The 24,646-nt window shown below is 53.4% G+C and overlaps 2 protein-coding genes across 6 annotated transcripts in view; one reads left to right on the top strand and one right to left on the bottom strand.

Annotated features, from left to right (window-relative positions):
* LOC142466841 (uncharacterized) overlaps positions 1-24,646 on the bottom strand; it is a 755,003-nt gene that overhangs the window by 126,918 nt on the left and 603,439 nt on the right. The gene's annotated exons all lie outside the window — the stretch shown is intronic.
* The window catches only part of SAMHD1 (SAM and HD domain containing deoxynucleoside triphosphate triphosphohydrolase 1), an 88,300-nt gene that overhangs the window by 28,354 nt on the left and 35,300 nt on the right, over positions 1-24,646 (top strand). For 4 of the 5 annotated variants that reach the window (XM_075572322.1, XM_075572326.1, XM_075572324.1 and 1 more), the window contains 4 exons: positions 17,077-17,147; positions 19,170-19,346; positions 20,959-21,101; positions 22,212-22,320. In XM_075572322.1, the coding sequence (XP_075428437.1) occupies positions 17,077-17,147; positions 19,170-19,346; positions 20,959-21,101; positions 22,212-22,320 (500 nt within the window). The remainder of the gene's footprint in view (positions 1-17,076; positions 17,148-19,169; positions 19,347-20,958; positions 21,102-22,211; positions 22,321-24,646) is intronic. The other variant, XM_075572323.1, reaches the window with a different exon arrangement.

The following is a 24,646-nucleotide window of genomic DNA, read 5'->3' as shown; positions in this document are numbered from 1 at the left end:
TCGGTGTGTGTGTGCCTTTACCGTGCTGTCGGTGTGTGTGTGCCTTTACCGTGCTGTCGGTGTCGTGCTGGGTGTGTGCCTTTACCGTGCTGTCGGTGTGTGTGCCTTTACCGTGCTGTCGGTGTGTGTGCCTTTACCGTGCTGTCGGTTGTGTGTGCCTTTACCGTGCTGTCGGTGTGTGTGTGCCTTTACCGTGCTGTCGTGTGTGTGTGCCTTTACCGTGCTGTCGGTGTGTGTGTGCCTTTACCGTGCTGTCGGTGTGTGTGTGCCTTTACCGTGCTGTCGGTGTGTGTGTGCCTTTACCGTGCTGTCGGTGTGTGTGTGCCTTTACCGTGCTGTCGGTGTGTGTGTGCCTTTACCGTGCTGTCGGTGTGTGTGTGCCTTTACCGTGCTGTCGGTGTGTGTGTGCCCTTTACCGTGCTGTCGGTGTGTGTGTGCCTTTACCGTGCTGTCGGTGTGTGTGCCTTTACCGTGCTGTCGGTGTGTGTGTGCCTTTACCGTGCTGTCGGTGTGTGTGCCTTTACCGTGCTGTCGGTGTGTGTGTGCCTTTACCGTGCTGTCGGTGTGTGTGCCTTTACCGTGCTGTCGGTGTGTGTGCCTTTACCGTGCTATAGCGTGCCTTTACCGTGCTGTCGGTGTGTGTGCCTTTACCGTGCTGTCGGTGTGTGTGCCTTTACCGTGCTGTCGGTGTGTGTGTGCCTTTACCGTGCTGTCGGTGTGTGTGTGCCTTTACCGTGCTGTCGGTGTGTGTGCCTTTACCGTGCTGTCGGTGTGTGTGTGCCTTTACCGTGCTGTCGGTGTGTGTGTGCCTTTACCGTGCTGTCGGTGTGTGTGCCTTTACCGTGCTGTCGGTGTGTGTGTGCCTTTACCGTGCTGTCGGTGTGTGTGTGCCTTTACCGTGCTGTCGGTGTGTGTGTGCCTTTACCGTGCTGTCGTGTGTGTGCCTTTACCGTGCTGTCGGTGTGTGTGTGCCTTTACCGTGCTGTCGGGCCTTACGTGCTGTCGGTGTGTGTGTGCCTTTACCGTGCTATTAGCGTGCCTTTACCGTGCTGTCGGTGTGTGTGCTTTACCGTGCTCTTTGGTGCCTTTACCGTGCTGTCGGTGTGTGTGTGCCTTTACCGTGCTGTCGGTGTGTGTGCCTTTACCGTGCTGTCGGTGTGTGTGCCTTTACCGTGCTGTCGGTGTGTGTGGCCTTTACCGTGCTGTCGGTGTGTGTGCCTTTACCGTGCTGTCGGGTTTTCGTGCTGTGCCTTTACCGTGCTGTCGGTGTGTGTGTGCCTTTACCGTGCTGTCGGTGTGTGTGTGCCTTTACCGTGCTGTCGGTGTGTGTGTGTGCCTTTACCGTGCTGTCGGTGTGTGTGTGCCTTTACCGTGCTGTCGGTGTGTGTGTGCCTTTACCGTGCTGTCGGTGTGTGTGTGCTTTACCGTGCTGTCGGTGTGTGTGTGCCTTTACCGTGCTGTCGGTGTGTGTGTGCTTTACCGTGCTGTCGGTGTGTGTGCCTTTACCGTGCTGTCGTGTGTGTGTGCCTTTACCGTGCTGTCGGTGTGTGTGTGCCTTTACCGTGCTGTCGGTGTGTGTGCCTTTACCGTGCTGTCGGTGTGTGTGTGCCTTTACCGTGCTGGCGTGTGTGTGCCTTTACCGTGCTGTCGGTGTGTGTGTGCCTTTACCGTGCTGTCGGTGTGTGTGTGCCTTTACCGTGCTGTCGGTGTGTGTGTGCCTTTACCGTGCTGTCGGTGTGTGTGCCTTTACCGTGCTGTCGGTGTGTGTGTGCCTTTACCGTGCTGTCGGTGTGTGTGTGCCTTTACCGTGCTGTCGGTGTGTGTGTGTGCCTTTACCGTGCTGTCGGTGTGTGTGTGCCTTTACCGTGCTGTCGGTGTGTGTGCCTTTACCGTGCTGTCGGTGTGTGTGTGCCTTTACCGTGCTGTCGGTGTGTGTGCCTTTACCGTGCTGTCGGTGTGTGTGTGCCTTTACCGTGCTGTCGGTGTGTGTGCCTTTACCGTGCTGTCGGTGTGTGTGCCTTACCGTGCTCTTAGAGTGCCTTTACCGTGCTGTCGGTGTGTGTGCCTTTACCGTGCTGTCGGTGTGTGTGTGCCTTTACCGTGCTGTCGGTGTGTGTGTGCCTTTACCGTGCTGTCGGTGTGTGTGTGCCTTTACCGTGCTGTCGGTGTGTGTGTGCCTTTACCGTGCTGTCGTGTGTGTGGTGCCTTTACCGTGCTGTCGGTGTGTGTGTGCCTTTACCGTGCTGTCGGTGTGTGTGTGCCTTTACCGTGCTGTCGGTGTGTGTGTGCCTTTACCGTGCTGTCGGTGTGTGTGTGCCTTTACCGTGCTGTCGGTGTGTGTGCCTTTACCGTGCTGTCGGTGTGTGTGCCTTTACCGTGCTGTCGGTGTGTGTGCTTTACCGTGCTGTCGGTGTGTGTGTGCCTTTACCGTGCTGTCGGTGTGTGTGTGCCTTTACCGTGCTGTCGGTGTGTGTGCCTTTACCGTGCTGTCGGTGTGTGTGTGCCTTTACCGTGCTGTCGGTGTGTGTGTGCCTTTACCGTGCTGTCGGTGTGTGTGCCTTTACCGTGCTGTCGGTGTGTGTGCCTTTACCGTGCTGTCGGTGTGTGTGCCTTTACCGTGCTGTCGGTGTGTGTGCCTTTACCGTGCTGTCGGTGTGTGTGTGCCTTTACCGTGCTGTCGGTGTGTGTGTGCCTTTACCGTGCTGTCGGTGTGTGTGTGCCTTTACCGTGCTGTCGGTGTGTGTGTGCCTTTACCGTGCTGTCGGTGTGTGTGTGCCTTTACCGTGCTGTCGGTGTGTGTGTGCCTTTACCGTGCTGTCGGTGTGTGTGTGCCTTTACCGTGCTGTCGGTGTGTGTGTGCCTTTACCGTGCTGTCGGTGTGTGTGTGCCTTTACCGTGCTGTCGGTGTGTGTGTGCCTTTACCGTGCTGTCGGTGTGTGTGTGCCTTTACCGTGCTGTCGGTGTGTGTGTGCCTTTACCGTGCTGTCGGTGTGTGTGTGCCTTTACCGTGCTGTCGGTGTGTGTGTGCCTTTACCGTGCTGTCGGTGTGTGTGTGCCTTTACCGTGCTGTCGGTGTGTGTGCCTTTACCGTGCTGTCGGTGTGTGTGCCTTTACCGTGCTGTCGTGTGTGTGCCTTTACCGTGCTGTCGGTGTGTGTGTGCCTTTACCGTGCTGTCGGTGTGTGTGCCTTTACCGTGCTGTCGGTGTGTGTGCCTTTACCGTGCTGTCGGTGTGTGTGCCTTTACCGTGCTGTCGGTGTGTGTGCCTTTACCGTGCTGTCGGTGTGTGTGTGCCTTTACCGTGCTGTCGGTGTGTGTGTGCCTTTACCGTGCTGTCGGTGTGTGTGCCTTTACCGTGCTGTCGTGTGTGTGCCTTTACCGTGCTGTCGGTGTGTGTGTGCCTTTACCGTGCTGTCGGTGTGTGTGTGCCTTTACCGTGCTGTCGGTGTGTGTGTGCCTTTACCGTGCTGTCGGTGTGTGTGTGCCTTTACCGTGCTGTCGGTGTGTGTGCCTTTACCGTGCTGTCGGTGTGTGTGCCTTTACCGTGCTGTCGGTGTGTGTGTGCCTTTACCGTGCTGTCGGTGTGTGTGTGCCTTTACCGTGCTGTCGGTGTGTGTGTGCCTTTACCGTGCTGTCGGTGTGTGTGTGCCTTTACCGTGCTGTCGTGCTTACGTGCTGTCGGTGTGTGCCTTTACCGTGCTATTAGCGTGCCTTTACCGTGCTGTCGGTGTGTGTGCCTTTACCGTGCTGTCGGTGTGTGTGCCTTTACCGTGCTGTCGGTGTGTGTGTGCCTTTACCGTGCTGTCGGTGTGTGTGCCTTTACCGTGCTGTCGGTGTGTGTGCCTTTACCGTGCTGGTTGCGTGCCTTTACCGTGCTGTCGGTGTGTGTGTGCCTTTACCGTGCTGTCGGTGTGTGTGTGCCTTTACCGTGCTGTCGGTGTGTGTGTGCCTTTACCGTGCTGTCGGTGTGTGTGTGCCTTTACCGTGCTGTCGGTGTGTGTGTGCCTTTACCGTGCTGTCGGTGTGTGTGTGCCTTTACCGTGCTGTCGGTGTGTGTGTGCCTTTACCGTGCTGTCGGTGTGTGTGTGCCTTTACCGTGCTGTCGGTGTGTGTGCCTTTACCGTGCTGTCGGTGTGTGTGTGCCTTTACCGTGCTGTCGGTGTGTGTGTGCCTTTACCGTGCTGTCGGTGTGTGTGCCTTTACCGTGCTGTCGGTGTGTGTGTGCCTTTACCGTGCTGTCGGTGTGTGTGCCTTTACCGTGCTGTGGTGTGTGTGCCTTTACCGTGCTGTCGGTGTGTGTGTGCCTTTACCGTGCTGTCGGTGTGTGTGCCTTTACCCGTGCTGTCGGTGTGTGTGTGCCTTTACCGTGCTGTCGGTGTGTGTGCCTTTACCGTGCTGTCGGTGTGTGTGTGCCTTTACCGTGCTGTCGGTGTGTGTGTGCCTTTACCGTGCTGTCGGTGTGTGTGTGCCTTTACCGTGCTGTCGGTGTGTGTGCCTTTACCGTGCTGTCGGTGTGTGTGTGCCTTTACCGTGCTGTCGGTGTGTGTGCCTTTACCGTGCTGTCGGTGTGTGTGTGCCTTTACCGTGCTGTCGGTGTGTGTGCCTTTACCGTGCTGTCGGTGTGTGTGCCTTACCGTGCTCTTTGGTGCCTTTACCGTGCTGTCGGTGTGTGTGTGCCTTTACCGTGCTGTCGGTGTGTGTGTGCCTTTACCGTGCTGTCGGTGTGTGTGTGCCTTTACCGTGCTGTCGGTGTGTGTGTGCCTTTACCGTGCTGTCGGTGTGTGTGTGCCTTTACCGTGCTGTCGGTGTGTGTGTGCCTTTACCGTGCTGTCGGTGTGTGTGCCTTTACCGTGCTGTCGGTGTGTGTGTGCCTTTACCGTGCTGTCGGGTGTGTGTGCCTTTACCGTGCTGTCGGTGTGTGTGCCTTTACCGTGCTGTCGGTGTGTGTGTGCCTTTACCGTGCTGTCGGTGTGTGTGCCTTTACCGTGCTGTGGTGTGTGTGCCTTTACCGTGCTGTCGGTGTGTGTGTGCCTTTACCGTGCTGTCGGTGTGTGTGCCTTTACCGTGCTGTCGGTGTGTGTGTGCCTTTACCGTGCTGTCGGTGTGTGTGTGCCTTTACCGTGCTGTCGGTGTGTGTGTGCCTTTACCGTGCTGTCGGTGTGTGTGCCTTTACCGTGCTGTCGGTGTGTGTGCCTTTACCGTGCTGTCGTGTGTGTGTGCCTTTACCGTGCTGTCGGTGTGTGTGTGCCTTTACCGTGCTGTCGGTGTGTGTGTGCCTTTACCGTGCTGTCGGTGTGTGTGCCTTTACCGTGCTGTCGGTGTGTGTGCCTTTACCGTGCTGTCGGTGTGTGTGTGCCTTTACCGTGCTGTCGTGTGTGTGTGCCTTTACCGTGCTGTCGGTGTGTGTGTGCCTTTACCGTGCTGTCGGTGTGTGTGTGCCTTTACCGTGCTGTCGGTGTGTGTGTGCCTTTACCGTGCTGTCGGTGTGTGTGTGCCTTTACCGTGCTGTCGGTGTGTGTGTGCCTTTACCGTGCTGTCGGTGTGTGTGTGCCTTTACCGTGCTGTCGGTGTGTGTGTGCCTTTACCGTGCTGTCGGTGTGTGTGCCTTTACCGTGCTGTCGGTGTGTGTGCCTTTACCGTGCTGTCGGTGTGTGTGCCTTTACCGTGCTGTCGGTGTGTGTGTGCCTTTACCGTGCTGTCGGTGTGTGTGCCTTTACCGTGCTGTCGGTGTGTGTGCCTTTACCGTGCTGTCGGTGTGTGTGCCTTTACCGTGCTGTCGGTGTGTGTGCCTTTACCGTGCTGTCGGTGTGTGTGCCTTTACCGTGCTGTCGGTGTGTGTGTGCCTTTACCGTGCTGTCGGTGTGTGTGTGCCTTTACCGTGCTGTCGGTGTGTGTGTGCCTTTACCGTGCTGTCGGTGTGTGTGCCTTTACCGTGCTGTCGGTGTGTGTGTGCCTTTACCGTGCTGTCGGTGTGTGTGTGCCTTTACCGTGCTGTCGGTGTGTGTGTGCCTTTACCGTGCTGTCGGTGTGTGTGTGCCTTTACCGTGCTGTCGGTGTGTGTGTGCCTTTACCGTGCTGTCGGTGTGTGTGTGCCTTTACCGTGCTGTCGGTGTGTGTGTGCCTTTACCGTGCTGTCGTGTGTGTGTGCCTTTACCGTGCTGTCGGTGTGTGTGTGCCTTTACCGTGCTGTCGGTGTGTGTGCCTTTACCGTGCTGTGTGTGTGCCTTTACCGTGCTGTCGGTGTGTGTGTGCCTTTACCGTGCTGTCGGTGTGTGTGTGCCTTTACCGTGCTGTCGGTGTGTGTGTGCCTTTACCGTGCTGTCGGTGTGTGTGTGCCTTTACCGTGCTGTCGGTGTGTGTGTGCCTTTACCGTGCTGTCGGTGTGTGTGCCTTTACCGTGCTGTCGGTGTGTGTGTGCCTTTACCGTGCTGTCGGTGTGTGTGTGCCTTTACCGTGCTGTCGGTGTGTGTGCCTTTACCGTGCTGTCGGTGTGTGTGTGCCTTTACCGTGCTGTCGGTGTGTGTGCCTTTACCGTGCTGTCGGTGTGTGTGCCTTTACCGTGCTGTCGGTGTGTGTGTGCCTTTACCGTGCTGTCGGTGTGTGTGTGCCTTTACCGTGCTGTCGGTGTGTGTGCCTTTACCGTGCTGTCGGTGTGTGTGTGCCTTTACCGTGCTGTCGGTGTGTGTGTGCCTTTACCGTGCTGTCGGTGTGTGTGCCTTTACCGTGCTGTCGGTGTGTGTGTGCCTTTACCGTGCTGTCGGTGTGTGTGCCTTTACCGTGCTGTCGGTGTGTGTGTGCCTTTACCGTGCTGTCGGTGTGTGTGTGCCTTTACCGTGCTGTCGGTGTGTGTGCCTTTACCGTGCTGTCGGTGTGTGTGTGCCTTTACCGTGCTGTCGGTGTGTGTGTGCCTTTACCGTGCTGTCGGTGTGTGTGCCTTTACCGTGCTGTCGGTGTGTGTGTGCCTTTACCGTGCTGTCGGTGTGTGTGTGCCTTTACCGTGCTGTCGGTGTGTGTGTGCCTTTACCGTGCTGTCGGTGTGTGTGTGCCTTTACCGTGCTGTCGGTGTGTGTGCCTTTACCGTGCTGTCGGTGTGTGTGTGCCTTTACCGTGCTGTCGGTGTGTGTGCCTTTACCGTGCTGTCGGTGTGTGTGCCTTTACCGTGCTGTCGGTGTGTGTGCCTTTACCGTGCTGTCGGGTGTGTGTGCCTTTACCGTGCTGTCGGTGTGTGTGTGCCTTTACCGTGCTGTCGGTGTGTGTGCCTTTACCGTGCTGTCGGTGTGTGTGCCTTTACCGTGCTGTCGGTGTGTGTGTGCCTTTACCGTGCTGTCGGTGTGTGTGTGCCTTTACCGTGCTGTCGGTGTGTGTGCCTTTACCGTGCTGTCGGTGTGTGTGTGCCTTTACCGTGCTGTCGGTGTGTGTGTGCCTTTACCGTGCTGTCGGTGTGTGTCGTGTGTGTGTGCCTTACCGTGCTGTCGGTGTGTGTGCCTTTACCGTGCTGTCGGTGTGTGTGCCTTTACCGTGCTGTCGGTGTGTGTGTGCCTTTACCGTGCTGTCGGTGTGTGTGTGCCTTTACCGTGCTGTCGGTGTGTGTGTGCCTTTACCGTGCTGTCGGTGTGTGTGTGCCTTTACCGTGCTGTCGGTGTGTGTGTGCCTTTACCGTGCTGTCGGTGTGTGTGTGCCTTTACCGTGCTGTCGGTGTGTGTGCCTTTACCGTGCTGTCGGTGTGTGTGCCTTTACCGTGCTGTCGGTGTGTGTGCCTTTACCGTGCTGTCGGTGTGTGTGCCTTTACCGTGCTGTCGGTGTGTGTGCCTTTACCGTGCTGTCGGGTGTGTGTGCCTTTACCGTGCTGTCGGTGTGTGTGCCTTTACCGTGCTGTCGGTGTGTGTGTGCCTTTACCGTGCTGTCGGTGTGTGTGTGCCTTTACCGTGCTGTCGGTGTGTGTGTGTGCCTTTACCGTGCTGTCGGTGTGTGTGTGCCTTTACCGTGCTGTCGGTGTGTGTGCCTTTACCGTGCTGTCGGTGTGTGTGTGTGCCTTTACCGTGCTGTCGGTGTGTGTGTGCCTTTACCGTGCTGTCGGTGTGTGTGTGCCTTTACCGTGCTGTCGGTGTGTGTGTGCCTTTACCGTGCTGTCGGTGTGTGTGTGCCTTTACCGTGCTGTCGGTGTGTGTGTGCCTTTACCGTGCTGTCGGTGTGTGTGTGCCTTTACCGTGCTGTCGGTGTGTGTGTGCCTTTACCGTGCTGTCGGTGTGTGTGTGCCTTTACCGTGCTGTCGGTGTGTGTGTGCCTTTACCGTGCTGTCGGTGTGTGTGTGCCTTTACCGTGCTGTCGGTGTGTGTGTGCCTTTACCGTGCTGTCGGTGTGTGTGCCTTTACCGTGCTGTCGGTGTTTGTGTGCCTTTACCGTGCTGTCGGTGTGTGTGTGCCTTTACCGTGCTGTCGGTGTGTGTGTGCCTTTACCGTGCTGTCGGTGTGTGTGCCTTTACCGTGCTGTCGGTGTGTGTGTGCCTTTACCGTGCTGTCGGTGTGTGTGCCTTTACCGTGCTGTCGGTGTGTGTGTGCCTTTACCGTGCTGTCGGTGTGTGTGCCTTTACCGTGCTGTCGGTGTGTGTGTGCCTTTACCGTGCTGTCGGTGTGTGTGCCTTTACCGTGCTGTCGGGTGTGTGTGCCTTTACCGTGCTGTCGGTGTGTGTGTGCCTTTACCGTGCTGTCGGTGTGTGTGTGCCTTTACCGTGCTGTCGGTGTGTGTGTGCCTTACCGTGCTGTCGGTGTGTGTGTGCCTTTACCGTGCTGTCGGTGTGTGTGTGCCTTTACCGTGCTGTCGGTGTGTGTGCCTTACCGTGCTGTCGGTGTGTGTGCCTTACCGTGCTGTCGGTGTGTGTGCCTTTACCGTGCTGTCGGTGTGTGTGTGCCTTTACCGTGCTGTCGGTGTGTGTGTGCCTTTACCGTGCTGTCGGTGTGTGTGCCTTTACCGTGCTGTCGGTGTGTGTGCCTTTACCGTGCTGTCGGTGTGTGTGTGCCTTTACCGTGCTGTCGGTGTGTGTGCCTTTACCGTGCTGTCGGTGTGTGTGTGCCTTTACCGTGCTGTCGGTGTGTGTGTGCCTTTACCGTGCTGTCGGTGTGTGTGTGCCTTTACCGTGCTGTCGGTGTGTGTGTGCCTTTACCGTGCTGTCGGTGTGTGTGTGCCTTTACCGTGCTGTCGTGTGTGTGTGCCTTTACCGTGCTGTCGGTGTGTGTGCCTTTACCGTGCTGTCGGTGTGTGTGCCTTTACCGTGCTGTCGGTGTGTGTGCCTTTACCGTGCTGTCGGTGTGTGTGCCTTTACCGTGCTGTCGGTGTGTGTGTGCCTTTACCGTGCTGTCGGTGTGTTGTGTGCCTTTACCGTGCTGTCGGTGGTGTGTGCCTTTACCGTGCTGTCGGTGTGTGTGCCTTTACCGTGCTGTCGGTGTGTGTGCCTTTACCGTGCTGTCGGTGTGTGTGCCTTTACCGTGCTGTCGGTGTGTGTGCCTTTACCGTGCTGTCGGTGTGTGTGTGCCTTTACCGTGCTGTCGGTGTGTGTGTGCCTTTACCGTGCTGTCGGTGTGTGTGCCTTTACCGTGCTGTCGGTGTGTGTGTGCCTTTACCGTGCTGTCGGTGTGTGTGCCTTTACCGTGCTGTGGGTGTGTGTGCCTTTACCGTGCTGTCGGTGTGTGTGTGCCTTTACCGTGCTGTCGGTGTGTGTGTGCCTTTACCGTGCTGTCGGTGTGTGTGTGCCTTTACCGTGCTGTCGGTGTGTGTGTGCCTTTACCGTGCTGTCGGTGTGTGTGTGCCTTTACCGTGCTGTCGGTGTGTGTGTGCCTTTACCGTGCTGTCGGTGTGTGTGCTTACCGTGCTTCGGTGCCTTTACCGTGCTGTCGGTGTGTGTGTGCCTTTACCGTGCTGTCGGTGTGTGTGTGCCTTTACCGTGCTGTCGGTGTGTGTGTGCCTTTACCGTGCTGTCGGTGTGTGTGCCTTTACCGTGCTGTCGGTGTGTGTGTGCCTTTACCGTGCTGTCGGTGTGTGTGCCTTTACCGTGCTGTCGGTGTGTGTGTGCCTTTACCGTGCTGTCGGTGTGTGTGTGCCTTTACCGTGCTGTCGGTGTGTGTGCCTTTACCGTGCTGTCGGTGTGTGTGTGCCTTTACCGTGCTGTCGGTGTGTGTGCCTTTACCGTGCTGTGGTGTGTGTGCCTTTACCGTGCTGTCGGTGTGTGTGTGCCTTTACCGTGCTGTCGGTGTGTGTGTGCCTTTACCGTGCTGTCGGTGTGTGTGTGCCTTTACGTGCTGTCGGTGTGTGTGTGCCTTTACCGTGCTGTCGGTGTGTGTGCCTTTACCGTGCTGTCGGTGTGTGTGCCTTTACCGTGCTGTCGGTGTGTGTGCCTTTACCGTGCTGTCGGTGTGTGTGCCTTTACCGTGCTGTCGTGTGTGTGCCTTTACCGTGCTGTCGGTGTGTGTGTGCCTTTACCGTGCTGTCGGTGTGTGTGCCTTTACCGTGCTGTCGGTGTGTGTGCCTTTACCGTGCTGTCGGTGTGTGTGTGCCTTTACCGTGCTGTCGGTGTGTGTGCCTTTACCGTGCTGTCGGTGTGTGTGTGCCTTTACCGTGCTGTCGGTGTGTGTGTGCCTTTACCGTGCTGTCGTGTGTGTGTGCCTTTACCGTGCTGTCGGTGTGTGTGTGCCTTTACCGTGCTGTCGGTGTGTGTGTGCCTTTACCGTGCTGTCGTGTGTGTGTGCCTTTACCGTGCTGTCGGTGTGTGTGCCTTTACCGTGCTGTCGGTGTGTGTGCCTTTACCGTGCTGTCGGTGTGTGTGCCTTTACCGTGCTGTCGGTGTGTGTGTGCCTTTACCGTGCTGTCGGTGTGTGTGTGCCTTTACCGTGCTGTCGGTGTGTGTGCCTTTACCGTGCTGTCGGTGTGTGTGCCTTTACCGTGCTGTCGGTGTGTGTGCCTTTACCGTGCTGTCGGTGTGTGTGCCTTTACCGTGCTGTCGGTGTGTGTGCCTTTACCGTGCTGTCGGTGTGTGTGTGCCTTTACCGTGCTGTCGGTGTGTGTGTGCCTTTACCGTGCTGTCGGTGTGTGTGCCTTTACCGTGCTGTCGGTGTGTGTGTGCCTTTACCGTGCTGTCGGTGTGTGTGCCTTTACCGTGCTGTGGTGTGTGTGCCTTTACCGTGCTGTCGGTGTGTGTGTGCCTTTACCGTGCTGTCGGTGTGTGTGTGCCTTTACCGTGCTGTCGGTGTGTGTGTGCCTTTACCGTGCTGTCGGTGTGTGTGTGCCTTTACCGTGCTGTCGGTGTGTGTGTGCCTTTACCGTGCTGTCGGTGTGTGTGTGCCTTTACCGTGCTGTCGGTGTGTGTGCCTTTACCGTGCTGTCGGTGTGTGTGCCTTTACCGTGCTGTCGGTGTGTGTGCCTTTACCGTGCTGTCGGTGTGTGTGCCTTTACCGTGCTGTCGGTGTGTGTGCCTTTACCGTGCTGTCGGTGTGTGTGCCTTTACCGTGCTGTCGGTGTGTGTGCCTTTACCGTGCTGTCGGTGTGTGTGTGCCTTTACCGTGCTGTCGGTGTGTGTGTGCCTTTACCGTGCTGTCGGTGTGTGTGTGCCTTTACCGTGCTGTCGGTGTGTGTGTGTGCCTTTACCGTGCTGTCGGTGTGTGTGTGCCTTTACCGTGCTGTCGGTGTGTGTGTGTGCCTTTACCGTGCTGTCGGTGTGTGTGTGCCTTTACCGTGCTGTCGGTGTGTGTGTGCCTTTACCGTGCTGTCGGTGTGTGTGTGCCTTTACCGTGCTGTCGGTGTTTTGTGTGCCTTTACCGTGCTGTCGGTGTGTGTGTGCCTTTACCGTGCTGTCGGTGTGTGTGTGCCTTTACCGTGCTGTCGGTGTGTGTGTGCCTTTACCGTGCTGTCGGTGTGTGTGTGCCTTTACCGTGCTGTCGGTGTGTGTGTGCCTTTACCGTGCTGTCGGTGTGTGTGTGCCTTTACCGTGCTGTCGGTGTGTGTGCCTTTACCGTGCTGTCGGTGTGTGTGCCTTTACCGTGCTGTCGGTTTTTGTGTGCCTTTACCGTGCTGTCGGTGTGTGTGTGCCTTTACCGTGCTGTCGGTGTGTGTGTGCCTTTACCGTGCTGTCGGTGTGTGTGTGCCTTTACCGTGCTGTCGGTGTGTGTGTGCCTTTACCGTGCTGTCGGTGTGTGTGTGCCTTTACCGTGCTGTCGGTGTGTGTGTGCCTTTACCGTGCTGTCGGTGTGTGTGTGCCTTTACCGTGCTGTCGGTGTGTTTGTGCCTTTACCGTGCTGTCGGTGTGTGTGCCTTTACCGTGCTGTCGGTGTGTGTGCCTTTACCGTGCTGTCGGTGTGTGTGCCTTTACCGTGCTGCGGTGTGTGTGCCTTTACCGTGCTGTCGGTGTGTGTGCCTTTACCGTGCTGTCGGTGTGTGTGCCTTTACCGTGCTGTCGGTGTGTGTGCCTTTACCGTGCTATTAGCGTGCCTTTACCGTGCTGTCGGTGTGTGTGCCTTTACCGTGCTGTCGGTGTGTGTGTGCCTTTACCGTGCTGTCGGTGTGTGTGTGCCTTTACCGTGCTGTCGGTGTGTGTGCCTTTACCGTGCTGTCGGTGTGTGTGTGCCTTTACCGTGCTGTCGGTGTGTGTGCCTTTACCGTGCTGTCGGTGTGTGTGCCTTTACCGTGCTGTCGGTGTGTGTGTGCCTTTACCGTGCTGTCGGTGTGTGTGTGCCTTTACCGTGCTGTCGGTGTGTGTGCCTTTACCGTGCTGTCGGTGTGTGTGCCTTTACCGTGCTGTCGGTGTGTGTGTGCCTTTACCGTGCTGTCGGTGTGTGTGTGCCTTTACCGTGCTGTCGGTGTGTGTGTGCCTTTACCGTGCTGTCGGTGTGTGTGTGCCTTTACCGTGCTATTAGCGTGCCTTTACCGTGCTGTCGGTGTGTGTGCCTTTACCGTGCTATTAGCGTGCCTTTACCGTGCTGTCGGTGTGTGTGCCTTTACCGTGCTGTCGGTGTGTGTGCCTTTACCGTGCTGTCGGTGTGTGTGCCTTTACCGTGCTGTCGGTGTGTGTGTGCCTTTACCGTGCTGTCGGTGTGTGTGCCTTTACCGTGCTGTCGGTGTGTGTGCCTTTACCGTGCTATTAGCGTGCCTTTACCGTGCTGTCGGTGTGTGTGTGCCTTTACCGTGCTGTCGGTGTGTGTGTGCCTTTACCGTGCTGTCGGTGTGTGTGTGTGCCTTTACCGTGCTGTCGGTGTGTGTGTGCCTTTACCGTGCTGTCGGTGTGTGTGTGCCTTTACCGTGCTGTCGGTGTGTGTGTGCCTTTACCGTGCTGTCGGTGTGTGTGTGCCTTTACCGTGCTGTCGGTGTGTGTGTGCCTTTACCGTGCTGTCGGTGTGTGTGCCTTTACCGTGCTGTCGGTGTGTGTGTGTGCCTTTACCGTGCTGTCGGTGTGTGTGTGCCTTTACCGTGCTGTCGGTGTGTGTGCCTTTACCGTGCTGTCGGTGTGTGTGTGCCTTTACCGTGCTTGCAGTGTGTGTGCCTTTACCGTGCTGTGGGTGTGTGTGCATTTACCGTGCTGTCGGTGTGTGTGTGCCTTTACCGTGCTGTCGGTGTGTGTGTGCCTTTACCGTGCTGTCGGTGTGTGTGTGCCTTTACCGTGCTGTCGGTGTGTGTGTGCCTTTACCGTGCTGTCGGTGTGTGTGTGCCTTTACCGTGCTGTCGGTGTGTGTGTGCCTTTACCGTGCTGTCGGTGTGTGTGTGCCTTTACCGTGCTGTCGGTGTGTGTGCCTTTACCGTGCTGTCGGTGTGTGTGTGCCTTTACCGTGCTGTCGGTGTGTGTGCCTTTACCGTGCTGTCGGTGTGTGTGTGCCTTTACCGTGCTGTCGGTGTGTGTGCCTTTACCGTGCTGTCGGTGTGTGTGCCTTTACCGTGCTATTAGCGTGCCTTTACCGTGCTGTCGGTGTGTGTGTGCCTTTACCGTGCTGTCGGTGTGTGTGTGCCTTTACCGTGCTGTCGGTGTGTGTGTGCCTTTACCGTGCTGTCGGTGTGTGTGTGCCTTTACCGTGCTGTCGGTGTGTGTGTGCCTTTACCGTGCTGTCGGTGTGTGTGTGCCTTTACCGTGCTGTCGGTGTGTGTGCCTTTACCGTGCTGTCGGTGTGTGTGTGCCTTTACCGTGCTGTCGGTGTGTGTGTGCCTTTACCGTGCTGTCGGTGTGTGTGTGCCTTTACCGTGCTGTCGGTGTGTGTGCCTTTACCGTGCTGTCGGTGTGTGTGTGCCTTTACCGTGCTGTGGGTGTGTGTGCCTTTACCGTGCTGTGGGTGTGTGTGCCTTTACCGTGCTGTCGGTGTGTGTGTGCCTTTACCGTGCTGTCGGTGTGTGTGTGCCTTTACCGTGCTGTCGGTGTGTGTGTGCCTTTACCGTGCTGTCGGTGTGTGTGTGCCTTTACCGTGCTGTCGGTGTGTGTGTGCCTTTACCGTGCTGTCGGTGTGTGTGTGCCTTTACCGTGCTGTCGGTGTGTGTGTGCCTTTACCGTGCTGTCGGTGTGTGTGCCTTTACCGTGCTGTCGGTGTGTGTGCCTTTACCGTGCTGTCGGTGTGTGTGCCTTTACCGTGCTGTCGGTGTGTGTGTGCCTTTACCGTGCTGTCGGTGTGTGTGTGCCTTTACCGTGCTGTCGGTGTGTGTGCCTTTACCGTGCTGTCGGTGTGTGTGCCTTTACCGTGCTGTCGGTGTGTGTGTGCCTTTACCGTGCTGTCGGTGTGTGTGCCTTTACCGTGCTGTCGGTGTGTGTGTGCCTTTACCGTGCTGTCGGTGTGTGTGTGCCTTTACCGTGCTGTCGGTGTGTGTGTGCCTTTACCGTGCTGTCGGTGTGTGTGTGCCTTTACCGTGCTGTCGGTGTGTGTGTGCCTTTACCGTGCTGTCGGTGTGTGTGTGCCTTTACCGTGCTGTCGGTGTGTGTGCCTTTACCGTGCTGTCGGTGTGTGTGTGCCTTTACCGTGCTGTCGGTGTGTGTGTGCCTTTACCGTGCTGTCGGTGTGTGTGCCTTTACCGTGCTGTCGGTGTGTGTGCCTTTACCGTGCTGTCGGTGTGTGTGTGCCTTTACCGTGCTGTCGGTGTGTGTGTGCCTTTACCGTGCTGTCGGTGTGTGTGTGCCTTTACCGTGCTGTCGGTGTGTGTGCCTTTACCGTGCTGTCGGTGTGTGCCTTTACCTGGCCTTTGACCTAAAGACATTTTCAGCAACTGGCCTTAAATTTTCTGTTTGAAGCCTGTCCGCTTTAAATGTTGTATCTGAAAATCACAGAGCAGGAGGAACCAGGCGCACGAAGCCTCCGCTTATTGCCAGACCGTGTGCCTGTTTGCTTTCCTCCTGCTCCGTGATTCCTCTGGGGTAGTTCAGGATCTCCCCCATCTCCACGAGCACCGGCAAATTATCTATTTGTGCTGCTATTATTGTGTGCCTGTGACCCTCTGTGTATCTGAAAATCGCACAACGTTGAACGCCCTTTTAAATGCTCTATAAGGCTGCGGCCCTGGTGTCGGCGCTGCACGTGCGCCTGTCAGGCTGGCGGCGCGTGCAGCTGCGCTATCCGGTCTGTGACTGAGCTGCAGGAGATTGCGATGGGGGGGAGGAGATGTGACGTCTCCTGGCAGGTTCGCCCTCATTGGCTGAACCGGCGGGGGTGTGGCCAGCGCTCCATCGCCAGTTCTGAAGACAACTTTACTGTCTTCAGAAATCTGGTCGTGCAGCGCGGCGGCAGCTAGTGGGCCCGGCCCCATTGAGGGGCAGTTCTAGTTCCTGCAGCGCACGCCATAGCGCGCACTGCAGCATGTACCGGGGACCTAGCCTAACAGGGGTAGCAAACACCAGCCCTCAATAGCCACCAACAGGTCTGGTTTTAAGGATATCTCTGCTTCAGCACCGGAGGTTCCGTCATTGACTGAGCCACCTGTGCTGAAGCATGGCTATAATGAAAACCCTTACCGGTTGGTGGCCCTTGAGGCCTGGAGTTTGCCACCCGTGACATGCAAGAAGGGTCGTTGAAAGACGAGAACAATGCAGGATATCCTTAAAATTGCCACTTAGCTGCCCCAATGACATATATTCTCTGATCTATCCCGCACACGTTTTTCATTGTGCAAGGATTTCTCAACCGAAAAACATTTATTCGCATTAAAAATCTCCGGGCTATTTTAACGATGTTGAAAACAAAAAATAATCTAAGCAGATATATTTGGAAGTACGATAGCGTAATAAATAATATTCTGTAGAGGTAATATCAGCTTTTTTATTTTGCTCTCCGATTATTACTGATCTTCAAACATATCAATGTTACACACTGGAATTCTATAACGTCCCTGATTTCTGTAGGACACACGGGTCAGATTGCCTGCTATATTTTTAATACAATTCCCATCAGTGGTATAGAAATTCAGTGTCTTGGCCGTTGTATTGTTACATTGTAGATTAGGTTGATAAAAGACGTACTGTATGTCCATCGACTTCAACCTACTGCATGTTAAATTTAGACGACAGATACTTATCCAATATTTGTACTTACGGTATATTGATCCAGCGGAAGGCAAACAAAAAACCCCAGTGACACATTATCCAATGATATCTCAAAAATAAACTCCTTCCGAACTCCAAATATTGTCAATCAGATTACTCCCCGAAATCAACATCCTTCCCATGTTTACTTATTTGTATATCCCTGTATACCTTTCCTTTTTAAAAAGATGTCCAACTTTTTTTTTTAACAAATCTATTGTATCTGCCATCACAGTCTCCATGGGTAGTAAGTACCACATTTTAATTGCCCTTACTGTAAAGAACCCTTTCATTTGTTGCTGGTGAAATCTCATTTTCTCCAACCTTAAGGAATGACCCTGTGTCGTTTTTATTGCCATTGGGATGAATAGTTTTTAAAAGCCCCTTTTATTGTTCGTGAACATATTTGTACATGGTTATCATATCCCCTCTTAGATCCCCTCTAATTTAGATTGCTCTTCTCATCAAATTTTCCATCCCCTTTATTAATTTGGTTGCTCTACGCTGTACTTTCTCTGGTTCCATATTGTTTATATAAATTTATTTCAGGACATGGACCATTTTCTCACATGTTTGATGGGAGATTCATGCCCTTGGCTTGCCCAAAGAGAAAATTCAAGGTGTGTTGTAGTATGACTGACAAAAGAATTCCAGTTGATCATATATTTGTGTGTTAGGAAACTAGAACGTGTGGGAACGACGTGGAGAAGAGTCTGCAACTGCAGTGCCTCCGAGATCATTGGGGAGGCTTAATCCAGCAGTGGGGAGATGAGGGCTAAATATGTGTCTGTATGGGTGATACTGTATGTGTATATGTATGAATGTATATGTTGCATTTTTTATTTTGTCAAGTTAAAATTATATCGTTAGGGTCACATACGGCACCCTGGAGCACGTGGCCTGCATACGGGACAAGGGTTAATACACAGCCCGCAAGCAGGCCCCACTCTTCACCTCCGCAAATGTCCCTCAAATGAGTTACATCTCTCCTAAATCTGTCCCAATATACCACCGTCACGAGCAGCACACAAGTGAGTACGTGACTTGGATATGCAACCAAGGTTAATACACACGGCTACTCTAGCCAACTCACCTTTCGCCTGCGCAAGGTACCTCCAGGGATTCAATATGAACCCCTACTCAATTGCAAATCATATCAATACACTTCCACCACCTGAGGTAGTTATGCAAATAAGAGATGTCAAATTAATATCTACTGGGGCCCCAAGTCCCTGTTTATTATAGGAAAAACTGCACTTGAACAGACACACAAATCAGTTGTAGCAAAATGTGTCGGATAACGTTAACACTCTCCCCAGAGTGTGCAATAGTTCATTCAGAGCCCAAAGCATTACTTATTAAATGGTTTAATATATAACAAAGAGGAAGGAACAGAGGGCACAGCGGATTCTGCAAATTCAAACTCATTTATTGGCTCAATAAATGAGTTTGAATTTGCAGAATCCGCTGTGCCCTCTGTTCCTTCCTCTATGTTCTCAGGACTGACTGCAGGCTTTCGTTCTAACATTGGAGCACCGGTAATTGTATCATTTTTCTCTTTTTAAGGTGTGCAGCACTTCTCTCTATTATCTTAATATATAACAATACAGTGCTTTAGGTTACAGAAAAGAGATTACAAGAAACATAGTTGCAATTAAATGCAGAACAGCTTCTTAAAATAAAAGGGTAAAACATAAAGAAAAACCTTTACATTTCCAAATGCTATAGATTTTCCCCACAGAGGCCACTGGTTTAGAATATGAGATCTACGTGTTTTATCCAAAACACTCCTGGAAAGATCTGATTTTCATTCTTTGCACAGACTTAAATATTCCTTCTTCCCGTGTAAACCACATAAACCCAGCCCCTGTCGTAAATCAGATGTGAGGTTGACAGTTTTACGACAGAGTAAAAAAACACTCTTGCCAAATGACGTTTACCTGAAACCTGCAATATCTAAATGTACTCATAGCTTTCCTTAACTAGCACTTACACACACGTGAGTCACATCATTACATTCAGGCTCTCGTGGCGGACACCACGAGACTAAATATGAACATCTTAATTCTAAAACCAAGAGACAAATTAGTATCTGTCTCTTATTACCTGCTACACCTGTCGTGTCTGTAATCATTATGTGCGACTCGGTTCCACGGATACACATGTCATTTTTATCATGGTCAGCAGAGGGCGTCACATGATACTCTCATTTTTATTGGTCACTCTTGGTTTGATATGTTCTGGGACACGCCCCAGGGCTATCCATAGACCGCCTCCCGAGAATGCTTTGTAGCTTGCTCTAAACAGACCATGTTTATATACTTGTCACAGGGGCCATATTTTATTCCCAGTCTGCCGCCCTTAACTCAAGACTATATCAGCGCATGAACCCATCTGGCACCTTTAGTGGCCCGTACAGGATGGACACACCCAATTAAGCTCTCTTTAAAGCCAAGCACAAAGCTCGAAAAAGTCCTGACATGTTACAACCCCAGCCGATATTATTTTTAAAACCAAGTTGTACCTTTTTTTTAACCCCAGAAGCACCAGGTGGATTAACATACATAATATCACATGCCATTATCATGACAAGTAGCAAAGTACCTTTATTTAACTTTTTATTTTATTTTTTTTCTCTCCAGCATGAATTGGCTTCTGTTGATATGTTTGATCATCTAATTTCCTCCAATGGATTAGAAGAGGTTCTGAAGGAGTATGGGCTTTGCTTGCCGGAAGACTTAATCTTTATTAAGGAGCAAATAGCGGGGCCACAATCCTCAGAAGCAGAACAGTTTGACTCCAGCCAAAATGGTTCTTCAGTAAGCATTGTGTGTGTGTGTGTGTGTGTTATAACCTCCTAACTTCACTTGTCCCTGAGAGAAGCAGTGTGGTATATTTCATGATCTCAGTCCCTTTTGCATTTGTGTTTTCAGGGCTACTTTTGCAAATCGAATACACATTCATTGCGAGGCAGCTGTTAAACATCCCAGCGAAGCTCTTGCATGCCCGAGAGAGTAAAGTTTCTTGCCGTTCCAGCTGCTTGCCCCAATTTGGGGCTCTACCTGGCACTGTGCCTACAAAGGAGTATTGTTTTTTTGTTCCCCAAAAATAGTTTATTGAACGTTTTAAAGGCTACAATAACACAAAAAGAGAAAACACAGATGCAAAAATGAGGGGACGACCAATGATTAACAATAGCTACAGATAGTATTGTTTTTACAAGCACAGTAACATTACACCAATATAAAAGATCCAGTCAGAAGCTGCAAACTTCTGCTTTGGGGACTTAGGCCCCGGACATGTTAGTTGCTTGCTGGCGGAAGCGTGCTGAGGCGCGCTTCCGCTCAGCACTGAGCCCCTACAGCCGCAATTAGAGCGGCTTTAGTAGGGGCTCACCTGCGCTTCCGCGCGCTTGCGGAAGCGCAGGTCTTGGGGGAATTTAACATTCCCCCGCTTGCTGGCGAGACAGGCCGGTCACGTGAGCGGTTCGCCCAATGAGGGCGAACCAGCTCCGTGACGTCACTGGCCCGCCCCGGCCAGTGACGCGCCCGCCCCCGGCCCGCCCCCTGACGGTCTGTCCCCCTTCTGCCCCGATCCGTGTGTGTGTGTGTGTGTGTGTGTGTGTGTGTGTGTGTGTGTGTGTGTGTGTGTGTGTGTGTGTGTGTATGCATGCATGCGTGTGTGTATGCATGCGTGTGTGTGTGTGTGTGTGTGTGTGTATGCGTGTGTGTGTGTGTGCGTGCGTGAATATATTCATCAAAGTTGCACAATGTTAATAAATAATTTATTCTCACATGTCTTTTTTTAATTTTTTTTTAAATATTATATAATATATACACACACACACACACACACACACACACACACACACACACACACACACACACACACACACACACACACGTTCCCCAGTGATACACAAACACACAGACCATTTCAAAGTGACACACACACACTGACAGCTACCAAGTGACACACACACACAGTGATACACGCCTCCCAAGCGCGCTTGCTGTCTCCTCTGTCAGGACAGCAAAAAGCTCCTGGTAGAGCGAGCGGCAGCACCTAAGCGCTTACTATGTCCCAGGCCTTAGATCGGATGGGACCATCCCGTGTGTTAGCCGCAATGAATTAGTCTTGATGGGGATTAATAAGGAACTATATATACATCTTTACTACCCATACCATTGTTCTATCTATAAATCCAAGGATTCCAACCTTATGGAACTTTTTCCCCATATGCCTTTGAGACGGGGTGTGTTTTTCACTTGCCAAAGGACTATTTAATAGGACCATCCGTGAAACTGAACCTACTGCAATATGAAACATTAGTGAGTTGTAGAAATGAATGGATTGCATATGCAGTAAATTTTGGCTTTAATGGGTTTGATTTTTTTAAATTTATTTTTTCTCGTCATTGTCCCCTTGTAGTGGCCGTATCGAGGTCGGACGGAGGAGAAGAGCTTCCTTTATGAAATTGTGGCTAACAAAAAGAATGGCATTGATGTGGATAAATGGGACTACTTTGCCAGGTACCCGCTGGGAATAACCGTGGAGTTTGTTAGAATCCTTAGGTAAACGGAGAATAAATCTGAGCTTCTCTCAGGTTGCCATATTTATTTTAGATCCGTTATTTCTTTGCTGCCAGAGGGGGGCTACAATGCAAGGGGGTTACATTTAAAATGGTTCACACTTGCTGTGATTTTACGCGTTGTAAGAAAATGGTCTGTTACTCACGTGGGCTCCATTAATTTTTCTCTATGTATGTAGGAAATTGCAGCAACAATTGAAAGTGTGCTGATAAAGTAATGTAACATTGCTAAACAAGCAAGAGAGCTCACTCTATCAAGATAACTCGCCGAAGTGATCTACTGTACCAGCACAGCACAATTGTTGAGAAAGAAGGGTCGTTGATTGGTTCAGAATGCAGACCAGAGCCGGACGTTACGGTCCCCAGGGGGACCTTTTCTCAAGGGTAACGTTACTGCTAGGAGCCACACAATTTATACCCCAAAATGGTGCGCAAATAAGAGGGGGAGGAGTAAGTGTTGCTAAGCAACAACAGTGACATTAATGGGAGGGACAGGCGGGTCCTGGCAGCAGGGCTGGGAATGCCGAAAACGCCTTAAGCATAAGTGTAGCTCAACAGAGACAAACTAGCAGAAACCGTGTAACTGGTTAACGATGTAGTGATACTGTTTCTGCAAGTTTGTGTCTGAGCTACACATATGCTCGCCGTTTTCGGCATTACCAGCCCTGCTGCCAGGACCCGGCTTGTCCCTCCCATTAATGTCACTTCTTTGTTGTTGCTTAGCAACACTAACTCCTCCTCCTCTTTATTTTGGCGCTGTGACGGGGTGTAAATTGTGTGGCGCCTAGCTGTAATGTTACCCTTGAGAAAGTTCCCCGATTGGACTGAAACGTCCGGCTTTTGTCTGCATTCAGAACCAATAAATGACCTTTCTTTTTCAACCATTGTTCTGTGCTGGTGTAGTAGATCACTTCGGCGAGTTATCTTGACTTCTACCGTTCTCCCTTTACCGTGCTCCATGAACTCTACATCATAGGCATATCGCACCGCGTGTGTGCCCATTTTTGTTTAGATATAGATCTCTCTCGATGGCAGGTGCTGCTTATTTAACAAGTCAGCTCATTGAATGTACCTGTGTATGTGTTTTATGCAGGGACTGCCATCATCTAGGTATTCAAAATAACTTTGATTACAAGCGATTTCTGAAGTTTGCACGAGTTTGTGAGATTGGAAACAAGAAACACCTCTGCACCAGAGACAAGGTAAAACTGCTGAATACGTCTCTTCCATCGTCTTCCATCGTCTTCCATCGTCTTCCATCGTCTTCCATCGTCTTCCATCGTCTTCCATCCTCTCATATCCTCTCATTCTGCTTGATGTGACCTTGTCATTGGGTCTCCATACTTTACACCGGTACAGACATATCTGCTGTCCGAAACATAGTGTATCCGCCTTCTCTATGCTTAGGAGGATTTCAGCGCAGTTATTTATAACTGAAATGAAAGGAGCTAATATCTGCCCCCAGCAACTTATGCATATTATTATTGTTTATTTGTAAAGAGCCAACATATTCCATAGCCCGGTACAAGGCGGATACAGAGATTTGATCATGACATCATCAGTTACATACAAATAAGGACAGACACGCACACAGATACCGAAGGTAATGAGTGCCCTGATCCTGAGGGCTTACACTCTAGAGGGAATAATGGGCAACAAAAGGTAAAGTGACTGCTCATTGCGAGGTGCAGTATGCCTCAGATTGGAGTATGGTCCTGCCTGACAGTTTGATCCCATTAAGGTTGGGGGTTGGTGCATAGCATAGAGCAGCGTTTCCCAAATGGTGGGTCGCGACCCGGCACCGGGCCACGGCACCAAAATTGCCGGGTCGCAGCGAGGCTGGCCGCGCGGTGTCTCCCGTCCGCCCCCCCCCCCCGTTCGAGTTAAAAAAAATGGCAGCGATTCCCCCCGCGCGCATGCGCAGAGCAAGCAGGGCCCGCTCCCTTCCTCCCCCCGCTCCCTTCCTCCCCCCCCCCCCGCTCCCAACGTGGGACGGAGGAGGAAGTCCTCTGCGGCCCGCTTCCTCCCGCGACCCGCTTCCAGAGCTCACCTCCCGTGGCACCCCCTCCCGAGCCCACCTCCCGTGCCACCCCCTCCCGAGCTCACCTCCCGTGCCACCCCCTCCCGAGCTCACCTACCGTGGCACCCCCTCCCGAGCTCACCTCCCGTGGCACCCCCTCCCGAGCTCACCTCCTGTGGCACCCCCTCCCGAGCTCACCTCCCGTGGCACCCCCTCCCGAGCCCACCTCCCGTGCCCCCAAGCCCACCTCCCGTCCCGGGCAGCAGGGGAAAGCGTCCGGCGGCAAGGTAAGTCACCCCACCCAGTCACTGTCAAGTCACTGTCACCCACCCACCCAGTCACTGTCAAACCCAGTCACTGTCACCCCCCACCCAGTCACTGTCACCCACCCACCCAGTCACTGTCAAACCCAGTCACTGTCACCCACCCACCCAGTCACTGTCACCCACCCACCCAGTCACTATCACCCACCCACCCAGTCACTGTCAAAGTCACTGTCACCCACCCAGTCACTGTCACCCACCCAGTCACTGTCACCCACCCACCCACTGTCTCCCACCCACCCAGTCACCCACCGTCTCCCACACACCCACCCAGTCACTGCCTCCCACCCAAGTGTCCCAGTCCCCCCTCCCCCCCACCCAGTCCCAGTCCCCCCTCCCCCCCACCCAGTCCCCCCTCCCACCCACCCAGTCCCCCCACCCACCCAGTCCTCCCCCCCAGTCCCAGTCCCCCCTCCCACCCCCACCCACCCAGTCCCCCCCCCCAGTCCCAGTCCCCCCTCCCACACAGTCCCCCTCCCCCACCCACCCAGTCCCCCTCCCCCACCCACCCAGTCCCCTCCCCTCCCACCCACCCACCCAGTCCCCGCTTCCTCCCACCCACCCAGTCCCCCCCTCCTCCCACCCACCCAGTCCCTGGCCCCCCCTCCAGTCACTCACATCCGTCATTGCCTGTAATTCACTGTTTGTGTCTGTGTGCGTATAGGGGAGAGCGAGTGTGTGTGTGTGTGTGTGTATCTGTATCAGTGTCTGTGTGTGTGTTTGTGTGTGTGTGTGTGTGTGTATATATATCAGTGTGTGTGTGTGTGTGTATCAGTATCAGTGTGTGTGTGTATATTAGTGTCTGTGTATCAGTGTCTGTGTATCAGTGTCTGTGTGTATCAGTGTCTGAGTGTATCAGTGTGTGTGTGTGTGTATCAGTGTGTGTGTGTGTGTATCAGTGTCTGTGTGTGTGTGTATCAGTGTGTGTGTGTGTGTGTGTAGCAGTGTCTCTGTGTGGCTGCGTGTGTGTGTGTGTCAGTGGCTGCGTGTGTGTGTGTATCAGTGGCTGTGTGTGTGTATCAGTGTGTGTGTCAGTGGCTGCGTGTGTCAGTGGCTGTGTGTGTGTGTGTATCAGTGGCTGTGTGTGTGTGTAGCAGTGTCTCTGTGTGGCTGCGTGTGTGTGTGTGTCAGTGGCTGCGTGTGTGTGTATCAGTGGCTGTGTGTGTGTATCAGTGTGTGAGTCAG

Source organism: Ascaphus truei, chromosome 15, assembly GCF_040206685.1.
Source record: "Ascaphus truei isolate aAscTru1 chromosome 15, aAscTru1.hap1, whole genome shotgun sequence".
Taxonomy (NCBI): Eukaryota; Metazoa; Chordata; class Amphibia; order Anura; family Ascaphidae; genus Ascaphus; species Ascaphus truei.
Note: the sequence above shows the minus strand (reverse complement) of the source record. Positions and strands in the feature narration are given on the sequence as shown.